The sequence below is a fragment of the Loxodonta africana genome, chromosome 2 (genome assembly GCF_030014295.1).
Source record: "Loxodonta africana isolate mLoxAfr1 chromosome 2, mLoxAfr1.hap2, whole genome shotgun sequence".
Lineage (NCBI taxonomy): Eukaryota > Metazoa > Chordata > Mammalia > Proboscidea > Elephantidae > Loxodonta > Loxodonta africana.
Window position 1 is genome coordinate 146,572,937 of NC_087343.1, and position 22,048 is coordinate 146,594,984.

At 52.3% G+C, this 22,048-nt stretch overlaps 1 protein-coding gene across 12 annotated transcripts in view; it reads left to right on the forward strand.

Moving 5' to 3' along the window:
- The window catches only part of JADE2 (jade family PHD finger 2), a 58,804-nt gene extending 37,143 nt beyond the window's left edge, over positions 1 to 21,661 (forward strand). For 4 of the 12 annotated variants that reach the window (XM_010590704.3, XM_064276360.1, XM_064276370.1 and 1 more), the window contains 3 exons: positions 5,012 to 5,129; positions 10,671 to 10,799; positions 12,194 to 21,656. In XM_010590704.3, the coding sequence (XP_010589006.2) occupies positions 5,012 to 5,129; positions 10,671 to 10,799; positions 12,194 to 13,008 (1,062 nt within the window). In that variant the 3' untranslated portion in view covers positions 13,009 to 21,656. Of the gene's footprint in view, positions 1 to 5,011; positions 5,130 to 10,670; positions 10,800 to 12,193 lie in introns of all 12 variants that reach the window. The other 8 variants (XM_064276429.1, XM_064276416.1, XM_064276426.1 and 5 more) reach the window with 4 other exon arrangements.
- Positions 21,662 to 22,048: the final 387 nt, after the last annotated feature.

Consider the following 22,048-nt stretch of genomic DNA (forward strand, 5'->3'; position numbering starts at 1 on the left):
GTGGAAGAGGGCAATGAGAGCAGGTTACCTGGAGCATGGAGGCCCCTCAAAGCCTCCAACTCCTCCCAATCCCCCAGAAGGAAGGTGAGGGAGGGGGCTTGCCTTCAATGGGGTGTGTCCTTGAACTTGGCTTTTCTGGCACCCCAGGCCACCTCCAGCTGGTGAATTACCCAGTTCCCAGGTTGGGGACAAGCCAAAGACAAGGCAGGATGTTGAGTCCTTGGTCCAGTCTAGTGAACCTCAAAGGCTGTTCTGGCCTTTCTTTCTCTGGGACGTTCAGTTCTTGGGTCCCAGAGCATGTGGTACCAGACACGTCACGGTGCCCCGCATGTGTACAGACGTACATGCCCACCCTCTCCCCAGGCTGTGCTAGGAAACAGCCCTGAGTGGAAGCATTAAGGGAGCTTTGTGTGACCTTAGGCTGCTGCTTTTTGTTTGCATCTCAGTTGGCAAGTCTGTAAAATGGGCAGAGCAAGTCAGCAGGTGTTGTAATATGCTGTGTAGGGGTATACCCAAGGTGGAGGTTCTAAATTTGCCTCACTCCCCTTCACCATACTCATCCGTCCTTGGGCCTGGTCAAGGGGGAAGTGACCCTGATTGACCTGGGAAGGAGCCAGCCTGCCACCAGTTCAGGAAGGGGCAGGCGGGAAGGAGAGACCACATGCCCTGGGCTCCAGCCGCCTGTCACATACGGCAGGTGTGTCAGGTACAATCCCTCTGAGAACCACAGCTGCTTGTAGAGTTGTGCTCAGGCCACCCCGTCTCCACCCCTAGCGTCTTCAGCACAGACCCCAGCTTTTGTTCCAGACCTGTCCCAAACGACTCAGCAGATCTGACCTCCCTGGTCCGTACTGGGCATCTGTGGAGTCTGCCCACGTGCCTGGCCCTGGCTAGGCTGTGTGGGGAGGCCATGGGGTGGTCTCACTTCTTTAATCATCACAGTCGCCCTGGGAAAAGAAAGGTGAGGTGGATACTGCCAGCCCTACTGAGCAGATGAGGAAACTGAGCTCAGAGAGATGAGATGACAGGGAGACTTAGGGGAACTTGTGTTCCCTAGGGTTTGAGCTCAAATTTGGACCTGAATGCTGGAGTTCTTAGAAAGAGAGATGTTGGCTTATCCTCTGTTCCGTAAATGCCCTGGGCAAGAGCACCCTTTATCAATCCCCCAGCACCCCTTCGCCAGTGTCAGCTAGTACCGGTGGGGCCAGGGGCTGGGATGCCAGTGAGCCTGCTGGGGCAAGTCTCGGGGGTTCCAGGGCAACCAGAGCTGCTACACACACCCCTTTAATGGGGGGACAGGGTCCTCGAAGGTCAGGTGTGAGCCAGTGCACTCGTCTCCAGGAGGAGGAAGGAGGGGAGACTGAAATCTGTGCAGCTTCTTAGGGCTCAGGAGGACCCTATCAAAGTTCTGCTTCCCTGGCAGCCACTGAGTTGGGCTTGGGGACACTAGCTTGATGGGATCCAGGACACAGGGCTCCAGGCACCAGCAGAGAGCAGGGCAAGGGAAGGAACAGCCCTGGCAGGACCGAGGAGAGGAATGGCATCAGACACAGCAATGTGCCAGGCTCACCCTGGCCTCAGGGCCTTCCATGGCACGTGTTGGTGACAGTGAACGAACAGGGCTGAGCACTATGCTTGTGGGGGAGGCTTTCTGGGGCCATCAGGGAGGTGTTAACAGTGGTCAGGCAGGGGTTAAGAGTGAGGCCTGGGGTAGGCTGGGTTTGCATCCAGTTCCAGCACTTCCCACACCGAGTCTGTTAACACTTCTTTCAGTTTCCCTTTCCTTGTCTGTAAAATGGGACTAAGGATCATGCTCACGTTGCGGTTGCAGGGAATATGGGGGTACAGAGCTTAGCACAATGCCCTCAGCTGTTGGCCATGATTATTGTTGTTGCTCTAGCTGTACAAGCAGTTTGACTTCTAGAAGAAGGGAGGCCGTGTTTTGCACTCCGAGGGTGGGCTGCACCGGGGCCAACGGGGCAGGGAGTGTCTTCCCTGATTGATCATTTGCCTCCTCCCTAAGACTGAGGAGGGTGTTCTCTGAAAAGTAGGAGCTGGGACCATGCTGCCGGCCCCAGCATGAAATCCCATTTTATGATCGGCCCGGAAAATTTGCTCTCTTAAAATTTCAGCTTTAGGCCTTGGTCCTGGCAGGCAGCTCGGGAAGGCATGGCTGCTGCAGCTTCCCGGAGTTATTCACAGCTAACAAAAAAATTGCAGCAGTGACAATTAGCCCGACAAACGCTGACTGGTGTCCCCTAGCAACCACGCTGGCAGCCAGGCTGTACAGGGGCCTGCTGCCTGTGGCTCGGGATCTGGTTACTCTGAGTTTATTGGAGACTTGGCCTGGCTTGAAGAGGGGCCAGGAGAGTGGGCCAGCTCCTGGACACACATGCCCTAGATAATGGACATGCTGGAAGTCCCAAAGGCCTCTCTTCGGCAAGCTCTCCCAGGGAAAGGAAGCCTTGGCTGAGAAGTAGGTCCTGCCCTCCCCTACACTTGCCACCTGTCTCCTTGTCACTTGGCCACACCCCACTTATCTGTCCTTGGTGCCTGGATAGTGGTCCCCTTGTCCCCCTGCACCCCCCGCCAAAGCCTGCCTTGTCCTGGGCAGCCTCCGCTTGCAGACCTGGCTCCTGGGCTCGCACACCTCCCATCTCTAGGGCTTCTCCAACACATTAGCGCCCCAACCCAACCCAAACCTAGTCACCCCTTGGACTGCTGCTCCCAAATCAGTTACTTGGAAATCCTCAAAGCCCCCTTTTGACCACAGCTCCTCTTCTCCCTGTACCTTTGCCTCCTGGGCACTCCACCCTTCCCTGTCTTCACATTCCCTTCAGTCCCACCCTGTTTGGCATTAGCCCACTGCCCATGCTCTTCACACTGTGTGAAGGCCACACCCCTGTTGGAGTCTCACCCAGGAGGAGCCGCTGTCTGCCTGGGTGTTGCAAGCCTACCAGGAGAGATCTTGTAGCAATGAGCAGCCAGGCGCCCCCAGGGTACCTATCAGCCAGCCTTGGGAGGGCACACCATGAAGGAAATGCCATTCCCACTCAGCCTTTTTTTTTTTCCAGTTGCTGTGGAGTCATTTCCGACTCGTGGTGACCCCATGAGTGTTAGCGTAGAACTGTGCTCCATGGGGTTTGAGATAGCAGATTTTTCAAAAGTAGATTGTGAACCCTTTCTTCTGAGGCACTGCTGGGTAGACTTGAACCTCCAACCTTTCAGCTAGCTGCCCAGCACGTTAACCATTTGCATACCCAGAGACTACTCTTTTTTGTTACTACACTAAAATTCAAGAAAGTGTAGTTTTACTTAGCCTAGCTGCCCATTTTTCCAGGAAGCTTCCTCACTACCCCCAAGTCTGGTCCTGTCAGCACTTGTCTGCTCTGCTGGATAGAGAGCCGTGAGAAGAGAGGAACCCCTGACATTATTGCTCACCGCTGAATCCAGGACCCAGCACAGCACCAGTTCACAGAGCTGCAACCTGTCCTTAGGGGCATGATAGGGGGATGCTAGGGGGAGGGGTCCCCCAGGGTAATCACGAGGAAGTCCAGGTTTTGAGAGGAAGTTTGACCAATCTGATAGGCCACAGGCTGGGGCCAGATGATCGCAGCCGAGAGCTGCCCCCTGGGGGATGCTGACCGAGGAGGGGTTGGTAGAATTGTGTTGCAAAGGTGGGTGGTGCCATGGCTTGGTCTTCACCATCGAGGCCAGAAAGCCATGTGTCCCAGTGCCGAGTGCCACCAAGAGTCCATGCAGAGTTTATCCTGTGGAGGCTTGAGTCTGGACCAGGTATTCTGAGGTCTCCTTCGTGATTAGGCTCAAGAAGGGAAAGAAGATGCCCGTGCCCAGTGGAGAGGTCTGAAATCACGGTTACTTCCAAGCCTGGAGAAATGGTCATGCTGAGAGGCGGGGGCTCTGAAGACTGAACTAAGCCTTGAAGATGGAACCCAGCTGGAGAGAGAGGTACTAGCCTCTGTTGGAGAGACTCTGGTGGGACCCAGGATTCAAGCTTAGCAACTCTTGGCTAGCTGTCTCTACTGCTGGAGGCTCTGTCCTGAGCTGAAGATGACCCCAGACCAACGAACTTATTCAAGGGTGGGGGCCTGATCTTGGCCCCAGAAGTGTGGCCCACCCTGAGAACAGCTGATGAGGGATGGCACACTGGGCTGAGGTGCCAGGTGAGCAGGCAGCAACATGACCCACACTTCAGGTGCTTCCATGCCCCATGCGCTAAGCACACTGGTCTCTGAGGCCCTAACGGGCTCTTCCCACCTGGCCTAAGAGACCTGGAGAGGCCTCTGCTCCCTGAGGAGTTCTGTGTCAGGCTGAGTGAACATGGCCATGTGGATGTGGGGCCCTTGGCTAGAGCAGCCTGGCCATGGCTTGAGTCCCAGTGCAGCGGGTGGGTATGGGCCAGCCAAGCTGGGCACTGGTGGGGCAGGGGCTACCTGTCTGCTTAAGGCTATTCTGTTGGAGCTCTCTCTAGCTTCATGTACCATGGTCATTTGTGGTTCAGGACAGGCGTTGGTTTTTGCTATGGGGTTTATGGTTGAAGAGTTTCTTTGATATGAAGGAGAGGAGACGAAGTGATGGACCTTGAGAGGCTTTGATGAGCCTTGGGCCACTGTTTCTGTAGGGGAGACCCACCATGTTGGAAGGGCCTTGGGAGGCAGTGTGGCTGACTATGTCAAGAACTTAAGACTGAGAGGAAGAGAGGTGGAATTACCATCCTGAGCTCACCAGATGCTCTCTCGTGCCCACTCTGGCTCAGCCAGGGGCCAGAGGGCCAAGGCTGTGCCTGGGCCCATGGTTTGGATCTGAGAAATGTGGTACAGGGCTGGGGTCTGGAAATTGATTCCCAGATGTCCTGGGCAGGATAGGCAGTGGTGGCAGCTGAGGCCTCTGCCCCGGGCACTGCCTTCATCAGCACAAGGCCCCCCAGAATTGGGAGGTCAGGGATGGCTGCCCATGAGTAAGGTGGAAAATCTTTCTTGTGTTTCCTCAGGTTAGAAATCTGTGCTACATGGTGACAAGGCGCGAGAGAACGAAACACGCCATCTGCAAACTCCAGGAGCAGATATTCCACCTGCAGATGAAACTTATTGAACAGGATCTGTGTCGAGGTAGGCGTCTTCCCTGCTGGCCACCAGCCATACTCTCTCTGGAATGGGTCTCAAGGAGGGTACGTCTTCAGGGCCTGTTGGGGACATGTGGGGGGAGCCAGAGACCACTGGCCCCCACCCCTACCCTCCACCATCCAGTTAATAGGCTGAGAGGGGGACTTCCCAGTGTTCTAGTTGTGTGTTGGTAGGCAGGGAGCCAGAGGTGGGAATGTGGGCATCAGTCTTCCCTCAGGGAACCCAGGCAGCACCAGGGCCTCAGTGCTTAACCCAAAAGAATGGTGCTTTAATGTCAAATTACATACCACAGAAATAGCTGGATAAAAAGAGCTTTTGAAATGTTGGCTGCCACTACCGGCTCTGCCTCTGAGTAAGGCTGGGCCTAGAGTGGAGGAGAGCTCTTGGGCTACCACTGAACCACTTGATTGAGGACTGGTACTGCCCAGCCCTGCCCAAGAGCTGAAATGCCTCAATTGTCTTTGGTATCACCACCCACTCTGGCCCAAGACATCAACACTGCAATGTGCCTGTGCTGAATCAGGGCAAGTTGCAGCCATGTGGAGATCAGAGCTCACCATGGACCCCAAGACTGTGGCAGCTTCCTGGTTTCTCGAACTTTCCAGGCTTCCTCTTGTGTCCCCTGGTGGTTCAGTGAGCACTAAATGAGCACCAGCTGGCTTCCCTGCCAAGGCACACTGCAAGGAACTAAATGGCCAGGGTTTCTGCCCTCATGGAGCTCACCATCTGGAAGGATAAAGGAAAGTGGAAACATTGAATTGGCATCTCAGAGGCTGAAGTTGGTGCTGATGCAAGACAGAAGACATCAGGGTGGCTCCGCAGAGGCGATGGTGCTGAAGCAATATCCTAAGGCCTCCTGGCACCTCTGCTGTGGCCACACATCCAGGAGGAGACCTTTCCCAGGCCCCAGAGGCCCCACACACAATGTGCTCACAATCAAGGAGACAGAGAATGGAAAGGCATGAGCAGTGCCCTCAGGCACAGGATTCTAGAAATGTGGTCGAGAGCTTGGAGGGATCCAACCCTGCATTACACTGGTGACATTTGCAGCTCCCTGGTCTGAGTGGCAGCAACAGGCAGCCCTTTGTTCAGGGCAGGGCATTTGGAGAGAAGCCTGGTTCACCCCTGCCGGAAGCTGATGTCCACTGTTGTGACACTGAATACCTGAGGTGTGATATGGGCTGTGAGCATATTGCCAAGGCCTATTCTGGCCTGGGGGCTGAAGAAGGCCTCCCAGCGGAGGTGATATTTAGGCTGTGAGCTGAAGCAAGTAAAGGAACAGATAAAGGAACAGCATATTTGGAGAAATAGAGGCCAAAGCATGTCTTGTTAGAGAAACTGGGGCAGAAGGAAGATGTGTAAAGTGAGGCTGAGGGGATGTCAGGGTGAGGCGGACAAGATCTTGTGACCTAGGGAAGGTGCTCAGACTATTCTGAGGGCGATGGGGAACCAAAGAAGCCCCCTCCTCCCCAAGTATCTAGGCATTGATCCCATGATATAGAAGAGGAGACTGTCGTTAGGTGCCGTCGAGTCGGTTCCGACTTGTAGTGACCCTGCATACCACAGAACGAAACACTGCCTGGTCCTACACCATGCTCACAATCATTGTTATGCATAAGCCCATTGTTGCAGCCACTGTGTCAATCCATCTCGTTGAGGGTCTTACTCTTTTCCTCTGACCCTCTAGATTATCAAGCATGATGTCCTTCTCCAGGGACTGGTCCCTCCTTACAATATGTCCAATGTATGTGAAATGCGGTTTTGCCATCCTTGCTTCCAAGGAGCATTCTGGTTGTATTTCTTCCAAGACAGGTTTGTTCATTCTTTTGGCAGTCCATGGTATATTCAGTAGTCTTTGCCGACACCACAATTCAAGGGCGTCAGTTCTTCTTCGGTCTTCTTATTCATTGTCCAGTTTTCACGTGCATATTGATGTGATTGAAAATAACGTAAGTTAGGTAAGGTACACCTTAGTCTTCAAGGTGACATCTTTGCTCTTCAACACTTTAAAGAGGTCCTTTGCAGCAGATTTACCCAATGCAATGCATTGTTTCATTTCTTGACTGCTGCTTCCATGGCAGTTGATTGTGGATCCAAGTAAAATGAAATCCTTGACAGATTCAGTCTTTCGCTGTTTATCATAATGTTGCTTATTGGTCCAGTTGTGAGGGTTTTTGTTTTCTTTGTGTTGAGGTGTAATCTATACTGAAGGCTGTGGTCTTTGATCTTAATCAGTAAGTGCTTCAAGTCCTATTCACTTTCAGCAAGCAAGGTTGTGTCATCTGCATAACACAGGTTGTTAATGAGTCTTCCTTTAATCCTGATGCCGTTTTTCTTCATATAGTCCAGTTTCTCAGATCATTTGCCCAGGATACAGAGTGAATAGGTATGGTGAAAGGGTACACACACCTTTCCTGACTTTAAACCATGCAGTTTCCCCTTGAACTGTTCGAACAGCTGCCTCTTGATCTATGTAAAGGTTCCTCATGAGCACAATTAAGTGTTCTGGAATTCCCATTCCTCGCAGTGTTATCCATAATTTGTTATGATCCACACAGTCAGATGCCTTAGAATAGTCAATAGAACACAGGTAAACATCCTTCTAGTATTCTCTGCTTTCAACCGGGATCCATCTGACATCAGCAATGATATCCCTGGTTCCGCAGCCCCTTCTGAATCTGGCCTGAATTTCTGGCAGTTCACTATTGATATACTGCTGCAGCCGCTTTTGAATGATTTTCAGCAAAATTTTGCTTGCATGTGATATTAATGATATTATTTGATAATTTCTGTATACGGTTGGATCACCTCTCTCGGGAATAGGCATAAATATGGATCTCTTCCAGTCAGTTAGTGAGGGAGCTGTCTTCCAAATTTCTTGGCCTAGACGTGTGAGCACTTCCAGCCCTGCATCAGTTTGTGGAAACATCTCAATTGATATTCCATCAGTTCCTGGAGCCTTGTTTCTCGCCAGTGCCTTCAGTGCAGCTTGGACTTCTTCCTTTAGCACTATCGGTTCCTAATTATATGCCACCTCTTGAAATGGTTGAACATTGACCATTCTTTTTGGTATAATGACTCTGTGTATTCCTTCCATCTTCTTTTGATGCTTCCTGTGTCTTTAATATTTCCCCCATAGAATCCTTCACTATTGCTACTCAAGGCTTGAATTTTTTCTTCAGTTCTTTCAGCTTGAGAAATGCCAAGCATGTTCTTCCCTTTTGGTTTTCTGTCTCCAGGTTTTTGGACATGTCATTATAATGCTTTACTTTGTCTTCTCAAGCCACCCTTTTAAATCTTCTGTTCAGTTCTTTTACTTCATTTCTTTCTTTTGCTTTAGCTGCTTGATGTTCAAGAGCAAGTTTCAGAGTTTCTTCTCACATCCATTTCGGTCTTTTCTCTCTTTCCTGTCTTTTTAATGACCTCTTTGCTTTGTTCATGTATCACGTCCTTGATGTCATTCCACAGCTTGTCTGGTCTTGGGGTCATTAGTGTTCAATGCGTCAAATCTAGTCTTGAGATGGTCTCTAAATTCAGGTGGGATATATTCAAGATCGTACTTTGTTCTAATTTTCTTCAGTTTCAACTTGAACTTTCATATGAGCAGTTGGTGGCCTGTTCCACAGTCAGCCCCTGGCCTTGTTCTGACTGATGATAGTGAGCTTTTCCATCATCTCTTTCCACAGATGTAGTCGATTTGATTCCTGTGTATTCCATCTGGTGAGGTCCATATGTACAGTCACCGTTTATGTTGGTGCAAAAAGGTATTTGCAATGAAGAAGTTGTTTGTCTTGCAAGATTCTGTCATGGGATCTCCAGCATCGTTCTATCACCAAGGCCGTATTTTCCAACTACCAATCCTTCTTTTGTGTCCAGCCACTACTACACTTCACAATTCCAATCACCAGTAATTATCAATGCCTCCTAATTGCATATTTGATCAATTTCAGACTGCTGAAGCTGGTAAAAATCTTCAGTTTCTTCATCTTTGGCCTCAGTGTTGGTGCATAAATTTGAATAATAGTCATATTAACTGGTGTTCCTTGTAGGCATGTGGATATATTATCCTATCACTGACTGTGTTGTACCTCAGGATAGATCTTGAGATGTTATTTTTGACAGTGAATGCAACGCCATTTCTCTTCAAGTTGCCATTCCCGGCATAGTAGACTATATGATTGTCCGATTCAAAATGGCCAGTACCAGTTCGTTTTAGCTCACTAATGCCTAGGATATCCATGTTTATGTATTCCATCTCCTTTTTGACAGTTTCTAATTTTCCTAGATTCATACTTCCTACATTCCAGGTTCCAATTATTAATGGATGTTTGCAGCTGTTTCTTCTCATTTTAAATCATACCACGTCAGCCAATGAAGGTCCCAAAAGCTTTACTCCATCCACATCATTAAGGTCAACTCTACTTTGAGGAGGTAACTCCTCCCCACTCGTCTTTTGAGTGCCTTCCAACCTGGGGGGCTCATCTTCCAGCACTATATCAGACAATGTTCTGCAGCTATTTATAAGGTTTTCACTGGCTAATTCTTTTCAGAAGTAGACTGCCAGGTCCTTCTTCCTAGCCTGTCTTAGTCTGGAAGCTCAGCTAAAAACTGTCTGCCATGGGTGACCCTGCTAGTATCTGAATACCAGTAGCATAGCTTCCAGCATCACAGCAACATGCAAGCCTCCACAGTACAACAAACTGACAGACACGTGGGGGATGAGGAGTCTAGAGCCAACAAAAAAAAGGAAGCACCTGGCCTGAGGTTGTACAGTGGGTTAACAGCAGAGTTAGGAAGATTTTTCAGAGCTGGGGCCACACATCTCATTCAACCTTCTCTTAAACCCTTGTTTGGGAAGCCGTCTTTACTCTAACTGAGACGCTGGTTCAAGAGTCAGAGTGTTGTGGGGCTTTGCCCTCCACGTGTCCCTCCTCTGCTCTGGTGTTCCCTGTGGCTCCCTAGACCTAAGTGGTCATGGGCTGAAAGGATATGAGGACCAGGTGTGTACTCTGAATCCCTATCTACTACCTGACCTCAAAAGTAGACCAGGAGACTAAGGTAGGGGGCTGACCACTGTGTCAGGACTAGAAGCCAAGCCTGTTAACTCCTCAGGTAGTGTTCTTCCCACTTTCGTGTTCCGCTCCTTGACCTGCCCAGATCCACCCTTAGTTAGCCTTCCCACCCAACAAGAGGCCCTGTAGGATCCATAGGGTATGACCTACATGTAGGTCAGATCTATACGGGCCTCTCCTCCTGGCCTGTACCCTTCCCAAGACCCCAAGCCCTTCAGAAGCAGCAGTGGGCAGGTACCCCTCTTTCCTGCACTGGCTGTCCTCTGATCTGGAGTCCAATTCTCCCAAAATCCCCACAGCTCTCACCTGGGAAACCGGGGCAGGGCAGGGTAGCCTGGAGGGTGAGGCACTGGGTTGGTGGAGGACTCCTTGGATGATAACACAGTGATCTTGGTTCTGACTGAGACCACTTGGGGTAACCGTTGTCCCCCTCCTCTCGCTCTCCCTGATGCAGAGCGGTCTGGGAGGAGAGCAAAGGGCAAGAAGAATGACTCGAAAAGGAAAGGCCACGAGGGCCCGAAGGGCAGCCCTGAGAAGAAAGAGAAAGTGAAGACTGGGCATGAGTCTGTCCTGGGGCAGCTGGGTGAGTGAGTGTTCATGCTGGCCTGGTGGACGTGGCCGAGCTCCTACCATCACCTCGCTGTGCACCCCCCGACCCTGTAAGGCCAGGAGGACCACAGCACACCCACTGCACAGAATGGGAGACTGGGGCCCAAGGAGGGTGTGACCAGACCCTCCCAGGTGCTCATGTCTTCCATCCATAAAGGAGACCAGGGTCTCAGAGACACGTCTGACAGCCTGAGAAGCCCCCATTCTGTGAACTGGAGGCTCAGAAATTGTTTGGTCATACCCCTGGCTGGGACCCTGGATGCTAGATTTTCCCGGAGGCCTTCAGTGGGCCTCAGGGCCTTCTAGGCCCTTCCAGAAACCCAGCCCCGTGCTAGGAGGTGAGGGTCTACCAAAAGGCTCCATCCCTGTCCCCACTCTGGCAGAGTCCTGTTGCCTGAGCCCTCAGGCCCCATTTGGTGGGGAGTAGAAGCTTCAAATGGTTCTACCCCTCAATGCCAGTGAACCTTTCTGAAATCGCCCAGAGAGTAGGAGTGGGCCCTTTCCCAGCTGCCATCTTCACAGTAACCTTTCAGGGTCCCCAGCATTGGGCTCTGGCCAAGCCTATCTCCCCAAGATGTTACCTGCTTCCTCCAGAGTGCTTCTCAAGGGATCCGGCTGGAGTTCCCTTCCAGACTTCTCCTCTAATAACGCAGAGGCCCGAGGTCATCTTTTGTCCTCAGTCTAATGAAGGGGCAACTTGAATGGCTAATGGGAGACTCAGTCCCACAGCCATCCCCTCCCAAGACCTCAGTAAAGGAGGGAGGGCCCAAAGACAGAGCTGCCCCTGGCATCCAGGAGAGACCTCCTACGCAGATGGACCCCATCACCGCATACACGCCTGACACTTTGCTTTGGAGTTCCTGGCTTTGGAAGCTTTGGGAGGAGACATGGCTCATAAAAGTCCAGCATCCCCTGGTGGCCTGAGAACGTTACCCTCCATCTGCCTCTCCCAGGAGTGGGGGTGAGCTGGGCTGGGCTGGCTTCATGGGCATGAGGCCTGTGCAGTTACACAGGCCCCGCCCTTAGAAGGGCCTGGGCTTGGTTTAATCCTCTGCTCTTGCCAGCTTGAAATTCTTCATAATTTCTGAACAAGGGGCCCCACACTTCCGTTTTGCACTCTGCCCCACAAATTATGTAGCCAGCCCTGGAGGTAAGTGGTCCTTCTGGGAAAAGGGGTATATAGTGTGGCTCCTACTCCTTGGTGGTGTTTGCTGAAGGGATGGACAGAACAAGATACTCACTTGGGAGGGAGAGAGGGTGGGAAGCACCCAGCTGTGTGCTGGGGATGATCACAGAGGGCTGCCTGGAAGGGGGAGTGGGACACATACCTGCTGACATCTGACCTGCCTCCTCACTCTCCTTGGCCAGGCCTGTCCACTCCATTTCCCATTGATGGCACCTTCTTCAACAGCTGGCTGGCGCAGTCAGTGCAGATCACAGCAGAGAACATGGCCATGAGTGAGTGGTCACTCAACAACGGACATCATGAGGACCCCGCCCCAGGGCTGCTGTCAGAGGAGCTGCTACAGGATGAGGAGACACTGCTCAGCTTCATGCGAGACCCCTCGCTGCGGCCCGGAGACCCTGCTAGGAAGGCCCGCAGCCGCACCCGCCTTCCAGCCAAGAAGAAGCCACCACCGCCACAGGATGGGCCAGGTCCACGGACGACTCCAGACAAATCACCCAAGAAGCCCTGGGGCCAGGATGCAGGCACTGGCAAAGGGGTTCAAGGGCCACCTGCCAGGAAACCACCACGGCGGACACCTTCTCACCTGCCGTCCAGCCCTACGGCCGGGGACTGTCCCATCCCAGTAGCTCCTGAGAGCCCCCCACCACTGGCCCCCGAGACCCCAGACGAGGCAGCTCCTATGGCTGCTGACTCGAATGTCCAAGTGCCTGGCCCTACGGCGAGCCCCAAGCCATTGGGTCGGCTCCAGCCGCCCCGTGAGAGCAAGGGAAGTCGGAGGTCGCCGGGTACCAGGCCAGATACTGGGACAGGACCACCTTCTGCTATGGCTGAAAGGGCAAAGGTCAGGCTACACTTTGACACTGAGACTGATGGCTACTTCTCGGATGGGGAGATGAGCGACTCAGACATAGAGGCCGAGGACAGCGGTGTACAGCGGGGTCCCCGGGAGGCAGGGGCTGAGGAGGTGGTCCGCATGGGCGTACTGGCCTCCTAACTCACCCCTACCCTGTCCTGGGCCCTGCCCTGGCCACTCACAAGGCCTCAGCCCAGTCACAACTGCCATTTCCAATCTCTGCTGAGTGACCCAGACCCACGAGGCTGCCACTCTGTTATGGTTTTATTTTTAATATAGAGAGAGTTTCAGATTCCACACTGTTGTCTTTCCTCTGTACTGGCCTAGGACGTTAGGATTCCTCCACGGCTCTGGCCACAAGGGCCACGCCAGGTCCTCTGCACCACTCCTGCTGGGGCAGCCTTCTTGTCCCAGGCTCGCACAGCCCCACTGGCTCCTGGCTAGATGTAGGCAAGGTGACGAGAGCCCAGGACTGCAGTCCGCTGCCACTGGTGACACAGACTTGTGAGGGCATTATTTCATGGCAGATGGGCCAGCCCAGGGCCTGCCCTGCCTTGCCCCCAGATCCCACTGGGGTCCATTTGGGGGGTCCTGCTGCATTCTACTGATCCCCAAGGAAGTATAATAAGCGATCCCTGGCCAGAGTCTACTCACTGTCACAAGCACAATGAGCTTCTATGAGAAAGCACTGAGGGGGCGCAGAGGGCCAGCTGGTTCCAGGTGAACCAGAAGCTGTTCCTGATCAACCCACATCATCTGAGGCCTGCCTGCCCACCCTGCGACCCTCCCTCCCTTGCTGCTCCGCCCTTGCCAGCAGCACCCAGCCCAGTGGTTCTGGGAAGGGGCTCCCAGAATCCTTCCTGGGCTGTGCCATTTACTCAGGAGACTCCCAAACAGCCAGCCGCCAATGCAGGCAGGGGGCTGCAAGGGAGGGCCAGTGCCCAGACAGGGGTGTGGGGCTCCAACCAGCCCACTGCAGAGAAGCACTCTGGGGTTCCAACTTCCTTCTTCCTTCGGGGCCAGTCTCTGCCCGAGTCTGGTCACTCCCAGACAGAGCTGACCAGACCATTTGCCTTTTCAAGTTTCCCAGTCCTTCTAAGAGATGAGCTGCTTCCTTGGTTTCCTTTTGGAAACTCGTCCTTCCAACAAGCAGTGGGATCCCGGGGCCCAGGGCAGGCCAGTGCTGGCCTGCTGGGGCTGTTTTAAGTCTTGCTGGATGTTCTTGTGTTCCTCTGTCCCTCAGAGCCTTAACGCCCTTCCCCAGCCACATCCCCCTCCCCACTACTCCTGCCCCACCTGTCCGCCCCACCCTTTATGTCCCAGGTAGTTGCTCTGAAGAGTTTTAGCGAGTGGCCCCAGGGTGATAGCTCAGGGAACAAACAAAAAAGGAATTCCGTGAAAACATTTTTTTTTTTTTTCTTTTACGAATTACTCCTGGGTCACTTCTGCCACTGGTAAAGCCAGAACTTCTCCAACAAGAACCTTGTAAAAGTCCAGTGAATAAGTCGAATCATTCTGTGGATGCCAAAGAATATTTTGACCACAATACAGCACAGCCTGGACCTGACAACTTGTCATTTGAACTTTTTTTTTTAAATGGAGTTCTTTAGCAACCAAGTATAGCAACATGTTCGCCACACTTACCCAAGGAGACAGAGCCCAGGCTCTTCGATGCTTTTCTGCTGCTGACCTGCCCCTTGGGGTTGGACTTCAGATCCTGGTCTGGACCCCCTGTGAGCTGTCCTAATTCTGAGGCTCACAGGGGGGAAGATCTGACAGTGAAATCAGCCTGGAAAAAGTCTCATGTGGTTCCCCACACACAAATACAAAAAGCGGATATAAGCGGGATGGGGAGCAGCTTCACCACCCACCCTGACTCCAAAATGATCAAGGTACGACAGTGGCGTTGTCATTGACACTCAGTTTCATGTGAATTTTAGCAAAACAGGAAACAAAGATAATGACTCAGTTTAGAGGATGGAGCAAATGTATCCAATTGGAGTAGGCTCTGAGGGAGTGGGTGGCATGGGTTCTGGGTGTTGGGATAGCATGAGCCGCCCCATAGGGCTTAGTGTACGTGCCTGTCTTGGTAGCAGTGGCCAGTGCAGTATCAGCATCAGTGTCCCAACCCCAGTCTGGGTTTACTGCCTTTGAACAAACCTTCCTCCCCAATGCTTTGAGTCACAACCTTGTCTGTGTTGGATTGCTCCTCTGACCCCTCAGGAAGCAAAGGGACAAGTTTAAAGAACAACCAAATTCTGCTAGGGGTTGGGCGTTCCAGGCATGGCTCAGGTCAAACAGACTAAGCGCTTGCTCCCTTACCCCTCCACTCCATCAGGAACCAGGGCCTGGGCTCTCCTGGGGAGAGGGGCCGTGAAGAATCCGGAGAGAGTGCAGAGCGGAACTGGACTGGTTAGGCCAGTTAGGGCAGCCTCCCTGCGTTCTTCACAGAGCCTCTGCTCTAGCTGGCTGGCCTCTGAATTCTGGCCTCTCTTGATTGGCTGTTGCTTTCCAGTGGCCCATCCCTGAGGCCTCCCTGCCCCACCCCGTCTGTGTCCTGTGCAGAACCTAGATGTAGCTGGCTGGCGGCACCTTTGTTCCCAGGCCAGGCCCTAGAGCTGTCCTCCCCAGCCAGCTGTTCACCTCCACGTTGTCCACCAGGCTGCAAGGAGGATAAGAATACCTGTCCCTGCCCTTGTCCCCTCCCCCATTAGCCACAGTCCCTTCACTCTTGTCCTGGCCTACTGTCCACAGTTCAGAGGGCTTGGCCATCCCTGAGGCCACAGTAGGCAGCAGGAGAAGGCAGAGGCCTTTTCTAGGCCAGAGGCAAAGGAAGATCTCTCACTTGACCACCTCTGCCCACACTCACTGGCCCTCCTCAAGGAGGGAGAAGCTGCTCTGTAACACATTCTGGCCGTCAGCCCCTACTCCCGTCCTGGCCTCCCACCAGGAGAAAAACGTCTTTACCGTATGATAAAGACCCACCACGTCCTTGCCCCTCATCATGGTGAGAAGGGATAATGTGCAAGGAAAGTATTTTTATGTATCATAAATGTATTTTGAAACAAATGAAAGGTAGAAGGTTTTATTTTATTAAATGAGCTCTGACTTTGTGAAAATGTGTGAGCATTTGTGATGTCAGGGCCACAGTGTCCTTGGAGAAGCCACCCAGGTCTCCAGACATGGGTGTTCGATGTGGGCATCTGAGTGTGTACCAGGGCACCACTCGCGTGTCCCTATGTGTCTGCCGTGTGTGCGCACACTGTGGAGCCTGCTGGGGCAGCTCTAGGATATCAGCTGCACACTTCTGATGGGCGTTGGCAGCAGCTGGACTTGGCATTTCCTTGCTCTCTGCCAGATGTAGCCAACCTCTGCCCATGCCCGCACACAGCTCTGCAGAATGATCTGGACCCCTGCAGCCAGGTCCTTGGGAAGGCCACTCTCCCATGCCCCTGACCCAGCTGGCCACATTGGCCAAAGAGCCAGGGCTGGAGACTGGAACTTTGGTTGTTCTTCGAGGCACTTCCTGCCACCTTCTCCCTCAAATGCACACAACACTTTGTGCTCCACATCGGTTATGGGGGGGTTGATATGAATGTCACAGGAGGAGTTGCCTTCTGTCTTTGTTTCAAAGAAAGTGATGTGCCATTTGTTAATATACAAGAGAAATATTGAAAATATATTGAAAAGAGCAATTTTAAATTATTTTTGGCTTATGTTGCAATATTTATTTTCTTGTATTAGAAAAGATTCCTTTGTAGAGAAAAAATGTATTTTTCATTAACGCAAAGACCTATTTCCCCTTTTTGTACATTGTCCATGTTCGCAACCCTTAACAAGCAATAGAATGTATGGCCGCCTTGGTGTGGCCGACGCCCGCTGTGCCCTGCATGATTCTCTGTTGCTGCTGCTGCTGCTGCAAAGCTCCCAGCCCCATCCTGTCCTGCTCACTCCATGGGGGCCTCCAGACCCCGGCCCCTGCCAGGGCCTGGGTCTTAAAGAGCCCTTTGCGCTCCTCGTGTGTTGGCAAACGCAGTTAATAAAGCAATGTTTTCTGTGCTGGCTGGTGTGAGGCTCCATTGCACTGGGGTAAGGGACTCTGGGGGTGAGTCGGGACTGCCTCTATGTACACACCCAGCAGTGGGCTCAGTGAGTTTCCCAAGGGGACCTGCTGCTACCTCCTAAGGAATGGTAATAGTGATGCTTATATTGAGCGCTCCATATGCTCCAGGTCCTATGCTTTAAGGGCGTTATTTCATTCGACGCTCGCTGTTTAATCCCCTGCAGTTTAGAGAGGATGAGAGAGATACGTAACGTCACACATCTGGTAACAGATAAAGCTCAGCATCAAAGCCAGGACTGTTGGACTTTCCACCCCCAGTGACATAGGGATCTGCAGAAGATGCAGTGTGAGCGGCTCCCGGACAGGGGCACCTTCACTTACCTGCTTTGCCAGGGAGAGTGGGAAAGTTCAGGGGGAGCCAAGGGGATCTGTCTCTCAATAAAAATTTTTGCCCAGGTGTATGAGTCAGAATCGACTTGACGGCAACGGGTTACTGAGCACCTGCTCCATTCTAGGCCCTGGGAAGTGTGAGGACTGTAGCCGCCATCCCTGCCCTGGGGCAGCACACCGTCCAGCAGGAACACAGATACAGACGGAGGCCTGGGCTGAGCTGGGCTGGGCTCAGGAAAGGCTTCTCTGAGGCAGGGACATTCCTTTAGCAAGTAGTCTCTTGAGTGTACCCCTTACTCTGTCAGTGTGCTGGGCTGTATACTGAGCATATCACCAGACCCCTGCTCTCCTAGAGCTTCCAATCAACTGAGATCTGAAGAATAAATAGGGGTTGCTAGCCAAAGGGCCACTGGATAGGAGGAAGAGACAGAGCTTTCCTGATAGAGGGCTCAGCATGTACAAAGATGGATCAAACTAAGTCCGGAAAGGGTATTGAACCACCTCTGAGAGCCCAGGGGGAAGCTGTGTGGAAAGGGGGTTGAATTGGGACTTAGGGACTCTAGTTTGTGTATCTACTGACTTAGTTGTCAGCAGCATGGAATTGCTCCATTTCTTCACTGGTATGACAGGGAGTAGGTTGCCAAGGGCCCTTCTGGCTCCAAGGTTCTGTATGTTCACAAGGCAGAAGTCTTGGAAATAAACCTCGGGTGGATTGTGTTTGTGCCCAGCTCTGAATGCCTATGGAGGGAGGCCTCCCTCAGTGACAGTCACATCCTTGCATGCGGCCCCAGGGAACACTGACTGACTAGGGGATATGGGAGTTCTCTCAGGGCACCAAGCCAGGGATCCAGCAGCTTAGCTGTGAGTGGGAAGGGCTCGGTGCCCTCAGCTGCAGAGTCAGCGTGAGGTGCTGGTGGGAGATTGGTCCTGAGGCTGAGGGAGCTTGTGGGTCAGCTGCCCTGGGTTTGGCACCCTGGTCTCTCCTCCCAGTGCCAGCCCAAAGCCAGGCCTACTGTGGAACCACTGGAGCACAAGGTGTCTGAGAGAGTGCTGCAGGGGCCCCTCCAAGACCCACAGCTGATAAATTTGAGACAGGTGGCTGCGAGGCACCTTGTGGGCCTAAAATAGCACTATTCAATAGAAATAATGCCAGCCACACACGTAATTTAGAATTTTCTAGTAGATACATCTTAAAAAGTAAAGAGAAACAGGCAAGTTTAATTTTAATAATATATTTTAACCAACCCATTACATCAAAAATATCACTTCAACATGTAACCAATATAAAATAATTATTAATGAGATATTTTACATTCTTTCTTGTACTAAGTGTTTGAAGACCAGCAGGTACTTTACACTCACAGCACATCTTAATTAGGACTAGCCACATTTCAAGTGTGCAACAGCCACGTGTGGCAAGTGGCTAAAGTATTGGGCAGCGAGCCCTAGAGATCCTATGATTCCCCCTGGGTTGTCCTTGGTTGGCCTAGGCTTGTGTGGAGAGAGGGACAGACAGTGCTGGCCCTCCCTTCCCTGCCCACGTCCCTCTAGGATGCCCTCTGCACCCATTCAAGTCCATATGGCTGCTTTAGGGTAGGGTTCTCATGTCTGACTGGTGTTCCTGGGCCTTCTCTCCCTGGCCATCGCCTCTGCTGTCCCTGCCCTCAGAGAGCCCTGAGGACAGGATGGGCCAGGAAATGCTGGTTGCAGCTCCCCCATGTAGGCTGGTTCACTCCCAGCCAGGACTGACAGCCGGTGACATAGTGATCTGCAGAAGATGCAGTGTGGGCATCTCCTGGACAGGGACACCTTCACTCATCCACCTTCATTCATGCATTCATTCAGCCCCCGTGAAGCCCCTGCTGCTGGCCAGGAGGATGCCGTCATGACCACAGTCCCCTCATGGCCAACCAGGCCAGTCAGGAGACAAACAGATCATCCCAAATTACATAGAGACTGGGCTGCAAACAAGGGCATGGGGCAGTGAGGGAGAATAGGGAACTGGGGGCTGAGGGAGGTCTCTGCTGTCTCTGAACTTCCCTGTCTCTCAAAACTCATGTGAAGCAGAGTCTGGGGCGCCACCTGCTGCCCATCCAGGCCAGGCCCAGATGCCTCCAGCTCCAGCTGCCAAGGTGCACAGGGCCAGGGCCACCCCGTGTCCCCAAGGCTCAGAACTCCAGCCTCCCTCTTCCCTGTACTCCTTAGGCTCCTACACGCCAGTGCCTCCCTCTCCTTAGCCAGCTGGGGCAGAAAAGGTCCTCTGTCTCAGCCTTCAGGACAGGGAGGCAATTAAGGGGCAAGTTGCCTCCTGGAAGAAAAAGGTGTTGGCTGAGTCCTGCTGGGTGCCCAGCCCTGGGTGGGGTGGGGAGGCCAAGCAGACCCAGGCCCTGCCTTCTTGTTACTGCTGAAGAAAGGAAGTCAATCCTGGGTTACAGAGGGTGCAGCACTTGGTGTTCTCAGAGCTGGCCTTAGGCCCTCTTGCTGCAGCCTCTGCTAGAGGAGGAAGCAATGGCTCTGATTTTCCTGGAGATGAAGGTTTCATGAATTATAGAGGGTCCTTCGACCCATGCTGGGAAAGGCAGGTTCCTTGAAGTGGTCTGATAGTTACCCACTCCCTTCTCAGAAGACCCCCCGTTTCAGCCCACCCTGGCCAGGCTTTCAAGAGCATCCCAAGGGCCAACTGCTTCACGGTGAGAAGGCCAACTCCTTAGCTGCCCCATGTGTGGCTGCCCTGGATGCCCACTGTGCCTTCCCCTGATGAGGGAGACAGCCAGGGGGTGTGAGCCTTCATGATGACTATGTGGGGGTTGCCTGATAAAAGAAGGGTCATAAAATGTGAACGCTAGGGTAACCTTTTGGGGTTCAGGCCAGTCTCCCTGCAAAGTATCAAAGGGAGGGAGGAAAGGATGGGGGTAATGTCAAGGGACAAGCTTAATGTAGCAGAATGGTGCACACCACTCAGTGCTCCACGCAGCCCTGGAGCCCAGAAGCATCTACACCAGCCCATTTTGGGGGAACATGGAAAGGGACATAGATGTCCTGGCTGCTGGCTGGTGAGGGAGACCTTCAGCGGGTGGGAAGTAGGGTTGCCAAATTTAGCAAATAAAAATATAGGATAGTTAGATTCAAATTTTAAATAAGTAACAAAGAACTTTTTAGTATAAATATGTCTTAAATATCACATCGTATCCTCCGTCGCCACTGTGTCCCAGGCAGGGGGCTGATGCTGGTGAGCAGTTGACTGTTGTTGATAAACTGGAGCCAATCCAAGACTATGCTGACAAGCCCACCATGGTCACCTGCAGTGTGAGAGCAATTGGAAAGGGGGCTGCAGCCAGGGCTCAGGACACAGAACCCAGCCGGCACCTGGTTTACCTGTGCTACAGCCTCTGTTGCATCTCATATCCCAACCCAGGGCTGAACAAAAATTCCACATCCTTCAAGGTACTCTGCTCCCAGGAGGTCTTTGAGGCCCACAAGCCCATTTACTCCCAGACTCAACATCAGAAGAATTTGGGTTGGGTCTCTGTCTTTGCTGGGATACCCATGGTTCCTTGAGTTCCCCCAACTCAAACTCACCCCCAAGCCTTTAAAAAAAAAATTATTAAACTTCTTCCCCCCAAGCACAATGCTACAGGGAAATATGGCTGACCCAAAAGTGAGGAGACCAGGGTTCTAGTCCTCTCTCTACCACTAACTTGGTGTACTCCGGTTTCCCCATCTGTACAATGGGAGAAGAGGTTAGAAGATAGCAGGTGATCTCTAAAGCCCAGCTCCTGGAAGGAGGATCTGTGATCAGAGGACGTGGTCAGTGAGGGCCATGTGAGAGCTTACCACAGCCCTTTAACTTGAAGCCAGCCAGGTGAGGTGGAGCTGGCTGGCAGATGCGCTTAGGTGATCCTCCAGACTGGATTTGACAGAGGGAGAGAAGGAAGAAGCTTTATCCACTCAACTTGAGACCTTCGCACAAGGAGAACGCCATTATGGCTGCTGAGTCATTTGTCACCAGGAGAGGGGGCCAGTAGGAGCATAGGATTAGCCACAGGAGTGATCATGGAATGATGCCAGTCCTGGCTGGGGAGGTGACAGGGTTAAGAATGGAGCAGAGCCTTTAGGCATCTGTCCTCCAGGTTCGGGAATGGGGCCCAGGTCTTTCTGGCAGGGCCAGCGCCTCTGTGGTCTGTGCAACAGCCATCCTGGGATGAGCTTGCCCCAGGTCTAGCTAGGGGTATAAGTTCAGTGGGTGATCCCTATCCCCCTCATTCTTCTGTCTACCCTCAGCTTACATTAAGCAACATATGGCCATTCAGATCTAGAGAACCCATCCATGAATGCACCATTAGTGGGGAAATGGCTAGAAATGGAATTTTGTGGTCCTTGGGGTAATGGAAAATTAGGATCAGAATGTTTATTAATTAATAATAAACATTCTGATCCTTTCTGGGCCTCAGTTTCCTCATCTGTTAAATGGGGGTGAGTTTCTACTGTGCCCACCAGGTAGGGTGGTTGAGAGGCTCAAAGTGGGCAATAGGTCTGAGAGGGACAGAGCAAGCAGCCACCGAAGGTGTTGGAAGAGTGTGGGACTAGATGGTTTTAGGAAGAGTGCTCTGACCCTGGCGGACTGACCAGAGGCAAGGAGGCCAGAGAGTTTTTTTTTTTTTTTTTTACTAAAGATCACTCCCTGGAATTTGAGCTGGTAAGCCCCATTTGTTTACAAGTTCTCATGGG